The following is a 12,812-nucleotide window of genomic DNA, read 5'->3' as shown; positions in this document are numbered from 1 at the left end:
GATAAGTAAAAACATAAAGTTCTTATGTCTCTCCCAATTCCTCAGTAAAGACCTGGTAGCAGTGCAGATCACTGTCGGGTCGAGTCCGAGGAAACTGGTGGTAGCATCAGCCTACTTTCCGGGAGAAGATGCGGAGGCACCACCACCTGAGGTGCAGGCACTGGTGGACCACTGCAAGAGAAGAAACCTGCCACTTTTGCTGGAGTGTGAAGCAAACGCACACAGCACAACGTGTGGCAGCACAGAAGATAATAGCAGGGGTGAGTACCTTCTCAATTATTGTCTAGAAACAGATCTAAGCGTCTTAAACGTCGGGTCTGAACCGACGTTCGTCACCAAGAGCAGAGCAGAGGTCCTGGACCTAACGATTTCAGGAAATTCTCGACCTTAATTTAAAGAGGCTCAGAGTTAACTCTAGAGTGGGTTCAATCAGTGAGTTAGAAAATCTAACATATGATTTAAATGAGACAATAGCAGACGCATACCATGAGAGTTGTCCAGAGAGGGCAGTAACCTCAAGAAAGGACAACCCTTGGTGGAGTCAGGAACTAGAGAAGCTGAGAAAAGAAGTTAGGAAACTGTTTAATACAGCAAAGAAGAGTGTGAACAGCTGGGATCACTATACCGCCAAGCTTACAGTCTATAATAAAGAAATAAGGAAGAGCAAGCGAGGACACTTTTGCAAGTTCTGCACAACTGCGCAATGTAGCCATCCAGCGCCAGCAGAAACGGCTCCACGTAAAGAATATGTTGCCTGCAATGAGAGAGCTGTCAAATTCATGCTGCACATAGAAATGAATGCAAGCCATAGGTTTTGCATATTTTTCAGCAGCACTGTATTTGGCTTGCAAAAATTTCTAATTCGACAGCAGCTCTAGCGCTAGTCGAACTGCAAGCAAAAAATGAAGCTAAATGAAAATTAAACATATATTTTGTTTACCTTTCTGTTGTTTTTGATTTGTAAGTAAATTCACTATTCTTTAGCTGTCAAATTCACTTATTAGCACTACCACTTATTAGAAACTTGAATATCCAACTTGAATATCCACTATAAACAGGCTTACAAATCAATAAGTCTAATTTGAAAACTTATTAAATTTTTTTTGCAATTACATAATACAAAAAATATATTTTAAATTTAGTAAATACATATTTAATTGTGTTATCGTCAGTTCAATTTCTACCCAAAATATTTTTACCCAAACTTATATTGCATTGTGAGTTTTTTTTTTTGTCACTTTCATAGTGGCCCCGGCAGCTTGCTCGGCGGCGAGTCCACTTTATGGATCAAAATGTGTCCTACCAGAAGCCTTTTGACTTTGAATCGTTGAAGAAAACTGCTGGTGCAAGTCCGACAGAAATTCGTGCAAACTTGCGATCGCAGTTTCTAACAGACTGGTCAAGCGAAAGTGCAGTCCCTTCCACTACAAGCGGTATCAAATGGGCTACTACAACGTGCAGTACAACTTGTACATTGACATCAACCAATTCATCAATTACGTCACCGTACAAACTTACATCTACACTATGTAACAGTGTGTGCACTTCGACAATCAGCACGAGTGAAAGCAAAACCATTGTCACTGCTTCAGCAATTCCTCAGCCTCCCGTCTGGCAGAAAGTATCCACTAACAAGAAAAAAGAAGTGGCCAAGAAGAGAATCGGTGCTGTCCTTTCCCAAAATGTCATCCAAAAGAAGGCAAACACTTCTAAGGAAGAATTAATTTGTCAAAATCGTTTTCAAGTTTTAAGTGATGAAGAAAACATGGAATTAGACAACGATGGACCCTCTACATCGCATCCCGCACCCAACCGTATTGCGAAGAAACACGAAATAAACTTGAAGCCGGCAATGACTAACAAACTTGCAGAAGAAGTCGCCCCTCAAACCCGCCGTCCTCCCAAGGTACCTAGGATAATGGTTCCAGACGTAATGAACTATTCTGCATTTTGCAGTGAACTGGACGCCCTTATAGGAGACGCATATACCATTAAAGCACTAAACTCAGGTGAATGCGCCGTCCAGTGCAACTCCTCGGATGCCTATAGGTTAGTGGCCCGGCACTTCCGTGATAAGGGAATCCTTTTCCATCACCACCAACTGCCGGAAGACCGGCCCTTTCGCATAGTTATGCGCAATATGCATCATGATGTCCCTTCAGAAGATATAATTGAGTGCCTTCAGAGAGAGGGTCACTGTGTTCAACGTATATATACCCCACGCAACAAGGCAACACAACTGCCGCTAAACATAAGATTTGTGGATCTCAAGAAGGCAGAGAACAACAAGCTTGTTAAAAATATGTCCACTGTCTGCAGACACAAAGTAAGCTGGGAAAAGCCTCGAAAACAAACCGAGCCTGTGCAATGCCATAGGTGCCAGGAGTACGGCCACACCAAGGCGTACTGTACACGACACCACATATGCAGAGAATGCGGAGAGAACCATCCAACCATGGAGTGCAAACTTCAACAGGACGACCCTAGGTGCTGCTATCACTGCGGCAATTCCCATGCCGCCAACTTTAAGGGCTGCAAAAAATACCTCCAAGTTGCTTTTAAAAATAAGCAGCAACCGAAAAACAGCGATCCTCAATCACATACTTCTGCACTTACCTTTGGCAAGCATACTTTTGCAAGTGTGGCCAGAGGCGACCAATCTAACGATAAACGCAGTCAGCCCCGCAAAGCAAAGGAGAACCATCCGCTTCCCCCTGTCCTTACTGCAAATACTAATTTGGAAGCCAAGCTGGAACAGCTATTCATGAGACTTGACAGAATGATGTCCCTAGTAGAGACCCTAATGCATGCGGTTCTTCAGACGCGCTCCTCCCCCCCTGCTCCTCATAATGGGTGTGCTTAAAATAGCAGCTTGGAATGCCAATGGGGCCTCCTCGAAACCTAACGAGATTATGGCCTTCATCGAACTTCATGACATCGACTTGCTCCTGCTGTCAGAATCGCACTTTAATTCTAGGTCCAACTTCAGGATCCCAGGATTCGTCCTACACATTGCCAATCATCCAGATGATAGACAGCATGGTGGAGCTGCAATCCTTATAAGATCATCCATCTCCCATCAACATTCATCCATACACTCAGAAGATCATATACAGGCTGTCACCATTGAGCTCTCCGCAAATAGAGGAAATTTTAAGGTTGCCTCGGTGTACTGCCCTCCTGCCTTTAGGTGGACGGAGGCTGAAATTATGCCATTTCTCACTCAACTCGGCAATAAGTTTATTGCGGCAGGCGACTGGAATGCCAAGCATAGATGGTGGGGTAACTATAGAATGTGTGCGAGAGGAAGGGTTCTGTCTTCTGCCCTATCTGATGAGAACATCGACATTGTAGCAACTGGTGAAGCTACCTGCTATCCCTATCGTATGAGCGCCACTCCCAGTGCCATTGACTTTGGCATCTCAAAAGGCTTCAGACAGCAACAAGTGAAAGTCAAAGTACTGACTGAGCTGTCTTCTGACCATCTCCCACTGCTCTTTGAGTTGGATGAAGATGCTCAATTTTTCAAGGGAGTTGCTAAAATGCTGCCACCCCAAGCAAACGTTAGCATTTTTAAAGCACATATAGAAGCCGCTGTCTTACTCAATATACCCATCAACACCTGCGATGAGCTGGAAGCCTATCTTGACTCCTTCACCTCCACGATTTGTGAGGCTGCGCAACGAGCTACACCAACTCAGCACCAATCCAGTCCCGCTGTTAGAAGAGCGCCCCTACTAACCTTGGAGGCAAGGGCACTGCTGAACCAAAAAAGACACCTCAGAAGGCAGTATATAGTGTCAGGTGATCCTGCAACTAAACAGCTTCTTGCAAGCATTACAAACAGGCTGCGTCGGGTTCTTGCCAAGACCCGACAGAAGAACCTCGACACCCTGCTGGAAGGAGCCGGCACAGACAATAACTGTGATTTTTCAATTTGGAAGCTAACGAGAAATATTAAAAGACAGCCGCTTTTCCAATCGCCCATCTTGAGCAACAGTGGTCTCTGGCTGAAGTCGGATGAAGACAAGGCAAATGCATTTGCTGCACACCTAAGTTCCACCTTCACTCCATTCCAACTAACGGACGACACCCACCGTGAAGAAGTTGCAAGATTATTAGATGCTCCAGTGCAACCAGCCCGCCATATGAGACATACTACACCGCAAGAAGTCTCATTGCAGTTAAAGGCGCTGCTGCTAAACAAGACCCCTGGGTATGATGGTATTGACAACAGAGCTGCTAAATGTCTTCCACGCAAAGGAGTCTTAGCCCTTGTTAAAATATTTAATGCCATGCTTAAACTAGGGCATTTCCCAAAGCAGTGGAAGCGTGCGCGGATTGTGATGATCCCCAAACCCGGCAAACCACCAACGCAAATAGATTCGTACCGCCCAATTAGTTTGCTAGCGACTTTCTCCAAGATTTTTGAACGGATTCTGCTAAGTCGCCTAATGGAGCTGCCGCAGATAACAGATATTATACCACAACACCAATTTGGCTTCAGGAAGTCACACGGTTGCCCTGAACAAGTCCATCGCTTGGTCAATCATGTTACACATGGCTTTGAACACAAGCTATACTCCGTTGGCGTCTTTTTAGATGTCAAACAAGCCTTCGACAAGGTGTGGCACGAAGGTCTCCTGTACAAGATCAAAAATCTGCTTCCTGAACCATACTACTGCATTTTAAGATCGTTCATTTCCGACCGGACCTTTGAGGTTGCAGTGCGGGACTCAAGATCCAGCTTGGAACGGATATGTGCAGGCGTACCACAGGGAAGTGTACTTGGACCCTTACTGTATACGCTGTACACTGCTGACATCCCAGCCCCCGTTAGTAACAACGAAGAAGGCCTCCCGGTGAACCTGCTCCTAGCCACCTACGCTGACGACACAGCTATGATTGCATCCCATGCGTCATTGCAAACCGCCTCCAATGCAGTCCAGGAATGGCTGCATACAATGGAGCGATGGGCTGCTAAATGGAATGTGGCTATTAACAGCTCCAAGTCGGCATGCGTCACGTTCTCTTTGCGACGAGGAACTTGCTCAGGCCTCACCTTTAACGGAGAAGTGATTAACAGCGTCACATCACACTGCTATCTCGGCGTACACCTGGACCGGGCGCTGATCTGGAGAGCCCACATTACGGCCGTCAAGCAGAAATCGCTCGAAAAATTAAAAAAGCTCAACTGGCTTCTGCATTCCAGCAAGCTGAACATAAAAAACAAGGTGCTTTTGATTAAAGCTGTCCTTACACCAACCTGGACGTACGCCATCCAAGTATGGGGGACCGCCTCCAAAAGCCAACTGGACAGACTGAGAGTCGTCCAATCAAGAGCTGCGCGGCATGCATCCGGGATGCCGTGGTACGTCTCCAATTACGTCATCGAGCGAGACCTGAGGCTCACTTTGGTTGGTGACCAAATTAACTTCCACAGCAGCCGATATGCGGATAGGCTAGCGGCACACCCAAATCCGTTGGCGAGCGATCTCGTTGACCCCATTCCCCTCCGACGGCTGAAGAGATTTCACCCCAGCGATCTCCCTACTCGCAAGATCTCCTAGTTACCCTTTGTTGTAATTGTTATATAGTTTTAGTCCCCACTAGGTTATGTTCATACGAGACTGAACGATTCCCAGTGAATAAATAAAATAATAATAAAGATTACTCAGAATCTAAAAAAACAACTTGAATATCCACTATAAACAGGCTTACAGTTAAAATAACTTAACAATTGTTTTCATCCAGACAGTGTTGTTGTTCAACTTTGTATTGTGCACTTTTTTGGTACAATAGGACACGTGCAAGCTAAAATAAAGTTTTTGTTTGTATTTGGAAACGAACGGAAATGAAAACTTGCAGTTGGCAGTTCGAAACGTTCGGAAATGAAAAACTGCTTAAGTTGGCAGCGCAAGATCTTCATGTTAAAAGACCCGGTAAAAATGTTAAGACAGGGTACAAATGTTAAAAGACAAGGTTGCAAATGTTAAAAAGAGCAACTGATAACATAGCCTTAACAATAACATTAAAGCCATTTTTATTGCTGCCTATAAGTAGACAACGAATATTTCAATCAATTTAACAGTGCACTAAAAATGTTTTTGTTGTGTTTGATTCGTTGAAAACTGGTGACCTTGAAAGGAAATATAATATAATTATATGGATGTTTTCAACGAAATCTTTCCATTAAACTGAATAATCAAGTAAAAAAATACAAAGAGACCAGAACAAGTTCGATAAATGTACGATCTTTATTCAAATAACAAAAACCAATTTAAATAATTTGCTATGTAAATACTTGATACAAAGCATCGTTGATTCTCTTTCAGAATAAACTTTTATGGCCACACAAAAAAAAATAAATGAAAACTCGATGAAACCGATCCCTTGCACTAAATATATGTAGAGCACCATTATAATATCGAACAACAAAAGAAAAACAAAAGTGGAATATTTTGTATTTCTATCTCTTTTGTTGAAGAGCACGAATGTAACTGTACATTACATAAATATATATTGTGAGACATTAAACAATTAAACATTTTCTATTTTTTTCTTAAATAAAAGTAAAAGTTAAATGTTAGAGTATTTAGAATTCGAGACAAAGAGCACAAAACACAAATTGCTTGTAATTGAAATTAATAAACATTGATATAGGCTGTGTGTCTAAGAGATAGAATTAAGAAGAGCGCACATAAAGAGAGTGCGCTACACTATCGTTCGTTATTGCTTAGACAGCTGATCAGTTTGCTTATCAGTAGTCACAAAACCCAAGGAGGTCTCATGCAAGTGAGCTAAAGAAAATTGAGTTTTCAGTTGGAAAACAGACGCGAACGCGAGCGGCTGCGTTGCCAAGCAAAAAAGACGTACTGGCAATAACTAAAAAGAACAGAATACACAAAAACATAAATATAAGTATTGAAACTAATCAGCTAAAATGCTGCGTCACATAGCAAACTCAAAAACTAAAGTCCCCAATCAGCTGTTGGCACGCCCAAAACGCGCTTATCACAGCAAGCTGGGCGTCTGGGGCTATCGACCGGCTGCGAAGCGTGTTTTCGAAGGTAGGCCTGGAAACTAAAAGTGTTTTAATTATATACATATGTATATACATATGTATGCGTATGTTAATATATTTATATGTACATAGCTGCGTGTGAAGGTAATCAGTGCCTGCTTGCAAGATTACTTCAAAATTTTAATCTAACATTATAAAATTTGCTGTCGGCACTGATAATAAGATTAAAAACATCACATTTTTAGCAAACGATTTGCGATAAGTTGAAAAACAAAGCACATTTGTGCAATAACAACATCAGCAAGCAAGCAAGCAAGCAAACAAATAATGGAAAATGTTCGCATACACACAACAACAAGAACTACAGACATTTTTGCGGCGAACGAGAGTGAGAGTGACTGCGAGCGAGGCGCTCTCTTTAACCTGTTGCGCTCTCTTTGTTTTGGGCCAGTTTATTTATGCGTGCCTGAGTGCAGCCGCAACTATGTATGACAGCAAAAAGCCAGCCACACAATGAATAATTATATAAAAAGGAGAAGTAGATTTTGATCTGCAAGCAGTAATTTCCAATTATACAAGATACACACACAGAACGCAACGCACTAATTAAAAGTGTGCATGTGATACAGAAAGCAAAACATCAAAAGCAATGCGAACAAAAGACACCACAAAATCGAATTAAAATCTTGGCTGAGCTGACCACACACAATCCCAATGGGAGGCCTTATCAACGCATAGCACTACAGCTCTAATTAATATGCAAGTGAAGTAGAGAGCGGGAGCGAGAGAAAGCTTAAGCTGCAATTGCTGTCCGGCCTGCACATTTGTTTGCACCTGTGTTGCCTCTACGGCTGGACAAGACTCAATTTTTTCTTGACTGCCGTTTAATTCAGTTGACAGCCAATCAAGCAGGCGGAACCAACTGCTATGTCCACAGATTCAAATCAAGCTTGCTTGTGTATGTGGGAGTGTGTGTGAGCATCAACTCTTTATTATCCCTTGAGTTCAACGTTGTCAGTTGAATAATATTTACACGCACACAAAAGCTGCAATATTTTTGCACAAATATAATTTATCATTCATTGTGTACATGTCCTCGCTGCGTACATACATATATGCATGTCCATTTAGTTGGGCAGCAATTTGATTTATTACCAGTCAAGCAGTTGTTTGAATTTTTCAACAAATTAAGTTCCGTTCCAAAGTTGATTGTCAATGTTGCTAAGCTCTACGTCAGCGACTGTTCATATACTTAAGCAGGATAACACTTTGGCACATAAACACCTCAGAAGCAACATGCTATCAACGGCCTGGCACAGCAAATAAAACATTGCGGCAATAAAAATAAACCAAACCATAACTCTCATGCGTGTTCAAAAATACAAAAAAAAAATAATAAAATCAATATATTTACCAGCAAGGCACCGCAAGTTTAATGCGCTGTAAAATTTGCTTTATAGATAAGATTCGCAGTAGCAGTTATTTAAAACTTTGTGGCTGATTGCTCTGCAAACTTGTTGGCAAAATAGATAGACTCTGTTTGGGAAAATAGGACTTTTAAATACAAATGTATATGCCATAAAAGTTAAATGCCAATAAATTCAAAAGCCTGAACAATCTTAACTGTTACTTTGCTTGGGCCTTCTGCTGCTTTTCAATAATTTATAACTGGCAAAACGGAAAATTTATATTGTTTACGCATGTGTTTCGCAGTGCCCGAGGAGGTGAGACAGGCGAGGAATGCACAAAGCAATGTCTATCGCTGGGTTGAGGCCTTTCGCCAGCACGGACACAAATTGGCCAGCGTAAATCCCATCAGCATCAAAGTGCCCAACAACCAAAGGTAAATAAGTAAAAGACACTTAAACACACACACACACACACACGCAAATAAGCACACATATAATTTATATATTTTTGTGTGTCTGCTTTTGTCAACTGTGCACAGCGAGCTGCAGGAATTAAGCCCCGCATTTTATGGACTGCAGACGCAGCAAGCGGTGCGCACCGCTGGCCTCTTAAGTGCTCCAGATAGCGACGCCGCCGAAAATGTTACCCAGCTAGAGCAACTGCTACGCGACATTTACTGTGGCAAAGCGGTCAGCGCCGAGTTCGCCTACATTGAGGTAAGCACAGCGCCATTAGTTCACAAAAGGCCAACAGCCAACAGCTAACGCCAAACGCCTCCTTGCAGAATTTGGAGGAGCGTGAGTGGTTGGCCAACAATTTCGAGTCGCTTAAAGCGCGCGAGCTGCAGCCAGCGGAGCGCTGCGAAATCGCCGAACTGCTAATTAAGTCGCAGGCATGGGATAATTTTATGGCGCTCAAATTTCCCACCGTCAAACGCTATTCTGGCGAGGGTGCCGAATCCATGTTGGCCTTCTTCTGGCAGCTGCTGCGCGACAGCGTTCACGGTGAGTGCAAGTTATATATGGATATATTTAAGATTAACTAAAGCACATTAAAAGTGCAGCAATTACATTTTCACACTCAACTAATTGTGCACTATGTAGCTCTGATGGCAGCAAATGCAGCGGCAAAGCTTTTATTCGTAATTCTTTTAATTTGGCCGGAAGGCAATTTGATCAAAATGAATGAAGTTTCTTCAAAGTTGCATTAAGTTAAATGCTATTACACTTTCAGCAATAAATGCTTAGTTTATATTAATATCTAAGCCTTTCAAAATTGTTTACTGCCAACACAGCGAAAATGTTGCAAGAGCATATCAAATCTGTATAAAGAGCTACCTATGCCGAACTTCACGCAGTCTTAAGGCAATACACATATGGACATAGTTTGGCATACGCTTGTTTTAACCCTAATCTTATTTTCTACCCCGAAAACTTGCTCCTTTGACATGCACCAATAACAACAACAATCTTACATCAACAACAACAACAATGTCTATAACAATGACAACAGCGCATGTTGAGCATGTGGTGCTTGCCATGCCACATCGAGGACGCACACCGTTGCAGGCGGTTCTATTCAATATGCGGCCAGCGAAAGTTTTTCGCAAGCTAAGCGGAGCATCAGAGTTTGCCGAAGACATTGAAGCCATGTCGGACGTCATAAGTCACTTCCGTAAGTGAAACTTTCTCTTATTCAATTTCTTTAATGTGGGCGACACACACGGCGTATGCGTAATTTAATCAAAAAATAAACCACTTCCATATACTGTACAGATGTTTCCGAGCAACTGCAAGTGCTGGACAAGACCATCAACTTTAGCATGGTGCGCAACCCTTCACATTTAGAGGTAAGATCAAACTTAAACCACACTGTAAACCACAAAGCTTATATATACTCATTCCGACCACTAATCCAGGCAGCTAATCCCGTGGCCATGGGCAAGGCGCGTTCCAAGCAGCAGAGCCGTGGCGATGGCGCCTTTAACAGCGCTGACTGTCCACAGCCCTTTGGCCAGCATGTGCTCAATGTTATACTGCACGGAGATGCCGCTTTTGCCGGACAGGGCATCAATCAGGAATGCCTCAACATGGCCTATGTGCCACACTTTGATGTCGGCGGCAGTTTGCATTTAATAGTCAACAATCAAGTGGGCTTTACCACACCTGGCGAGCGTGGACGTTCCACGGATTATGCATCTGACCTGGCCAAAAGCATTCAGGCGCCTGTGTTCCATGTGAATGGCGATGATCCTGAAGCACTGGCGCAAGTCACCAGCTTGGCTTTTCGCTATCAACGCGAATTTCGCAAGGATATTTTTATCGATCTCAACTGCTATCGCCGCTGGGGGCACAACGAGCTGGATGACCCCACGTTTACCAATCCGCTGGTATATAAACTAGTGCATTCGCGCCAATCCGTGCCAGATCTATATGCTACACAACTGGCGAAACAGGGAGTCTTTAGCGAGCAGCAGGCGCAGCAAGTGCGTGAAAATTATATGAACCATCTGACTGAGGAACTGGCGTTGGCGGCTACCTATACGCCAGCGCCTTCCTACTTTGAGCAACAATGGGCTGGCTTTAAGCTAGCGCCAGCTAACGAGTTGACCTATTGGGATACTGGCTTGGATTACAGTCTGCTGCACTGGATTGGCCAACAGAGTGTTACGTATCCCGAAAGTTTTGTAAGTCAAAATATATGAGCACACTCAAGAAAAAGCAGTCTTTAATTGAAGCCTTTAAAACTCCAAACAATTTCCTTAGAACATACATCCGCATCTATTCAAAACTCACGTGCAAGCGCGCCTTAAGAAACTGCAAACTGGCACCAAAATTGACTGGGCTACTGCCGAGGCTTTGGCTGTTGGCAGCCTGATGTATCAGGGACATAATGTGCGCATAAGCGGTGAAGATGTGGGTCGTGGCACCTTCTCGCATCGTCATGCCATGCTGGTGGATCAAGAGACCAATGAGATGTATGTGCCGCTCAACAATCTGGAGGGCGGTCTAGGTGGCAAATTGGAACTGGCGCACAGCATATTGTCCGAGGAGGCGGTGCTGGGCTTCGAGTACGGCATGGCCATAGATAATCCACAAAATCTCATCATCTGGGAGGCGCAATTCGGTGACTTTGCCAATGGCGCTCAAATCATAATCGATGCATTTATAGTTTCTGGCGAGAGTGAGTATTGAAGTCAAGTGAGAGTTACAAATTAAATGAACTCTTTGCAGCCAAATGGATGGAGTCCAATGCGCTGGTTATGCTGCTGCCGCATGGTTACGATGGTGCCGCTTCGGAACACAGCTCCTGTCGCATTGAGCGCTTCTTGCAGCTCTGCGACTCTAAGGAGACCACACCCGATGGCGATGGCGTCAATGTGCATGTGGTTAATCCCACAACACCAGCGCAGTACTATCATGTGCTGCGTCGTCAGCTGGCTAGAAACTTCCGCAAGCCACTGGTCATAGTGGCTCCCAAAACTCTGCTACGTTTATCACAAGCTACTTCCACGCATGAGGACTTCCAGCCAGGCAGCATGTTCCACAATGTGCTGGGCGATACCACGGTGCAGCCGGAACAGGTGCGCAAGGTTATCATTTGTAGTGGCAAGCACTATTACAATCTTTTAGATGAGCGCGAGAAGCGTCAGGCGATGGACACAGCTATTGTGCGCCTGGAATCGCTTTGCCCCTTCCCCGTGGGCGAGTTGCAGGCTCAGATAGCTCAATATGGCAATGTTCAGAGTAAGTAAAGCGAAGCGGAGCTCAATTAGCGAGCATTCACTGCATAAACTACTCTTTTACGCGATGCAGATTACGTCTGGAGTCAAGAGGAACATCGTAACATGGGCGCTTGGAGTTTCGTGCGACCACGGTTTGAAAATTTAATTGGCAAAAAAGTAAGCTGTATGCAACTTTAGACTCAAAGCAACTATGTATATATCTGGTTTTTAAATACATTCACAGCTCTATTATTGCGGTCGCTGTGAGGCGCCCACGCCCGCTACTGGCATTGGCAAAGTGCATAAACGTGAAGTTGATGAGATTCTTGCTGCTCCATTTGAGCTTTAGTGCGGCTTGGCTACAGCTTCGACTTGCCGCATGCATTACATAGTACTTTAGCCCAATAAAACTGCCAAAAAGAAAAAAGTTGTAAATAAAACTGGCACACACAAGAACCACATTATAGGCGTCCAAAACAACAAGAAAAAAAAGTGGAATCTGCCATTACATAATAATTTATCATATAAAAAAAAACTGGCGGCAAAACTGTAAGCCAAAGTTTTTAATTGTTTGCTGTAGTAGTTGTTGCTGTTGATGTTGTGGCCTTTGGGCACACACACACACATTAAAGTCCAAGGTTTTATGCAAAGATT

At 43.6% G+C, this 12,812-nt stretch overlaps 1 protein-coding gene across 1 annotated transcript; it reads left to right on the top strand.

Annotated features, from left to right (window-relative positions):
• The first annotated feature begins 6,838 nt into the window (after positions 1-6,838).
• On the top strand, positions 6,839-12,702 carry LOC108603661 (probable 2-oxoglutarate dehydrogenase E1 component DHKTD1 homolog, mitochondrial). The gene is made up of 11 exons (XM_017992649.1): positions 6,839-7,070; positions 8,738-8,867; positions 8,973-9,150; positions 9,219-9,438; positions 9,947-10,108; positions 10,210-10,283; positions 10,353-11,120; positions 11,200-11,617; positions 11,668-12,180; positions 12,250-12,335; positions 12,403-12,702. The coding sequence occupies exons 1-11, from the start codon at positions 6,944-6,946 to the stop codon at positions 12,505-12,507; spliced, it is 2,781 nt and encodes a 926-aa protein (XP_017848138.1). The 5' UTR covers positions 6,839-6,943; the 3' UTR covers positions 12,508-12,702.
• Positions 12,703-12,812: the final 110 nt, after the last annotated feature.

Source organism: Drosophila busckii, chromosome 3R, assembly GCF_011750605.1.
Source record: "Drosophila busckii strain San Diego stock center, stock number 13000-0081.31 chromosome 3R, ASM1175060v1, whole genome shotgun sequence".
NCBI lineage: Eukaryota > Metazoa > Arthropoda > Insecta > Diptera > Drosophilidae > Drosophila > Drosophila busckii.
Note: the sequence above shows the minus strand (reverse complement) of the source record. Positions and strands in the feature narration are given on the sequence as shown.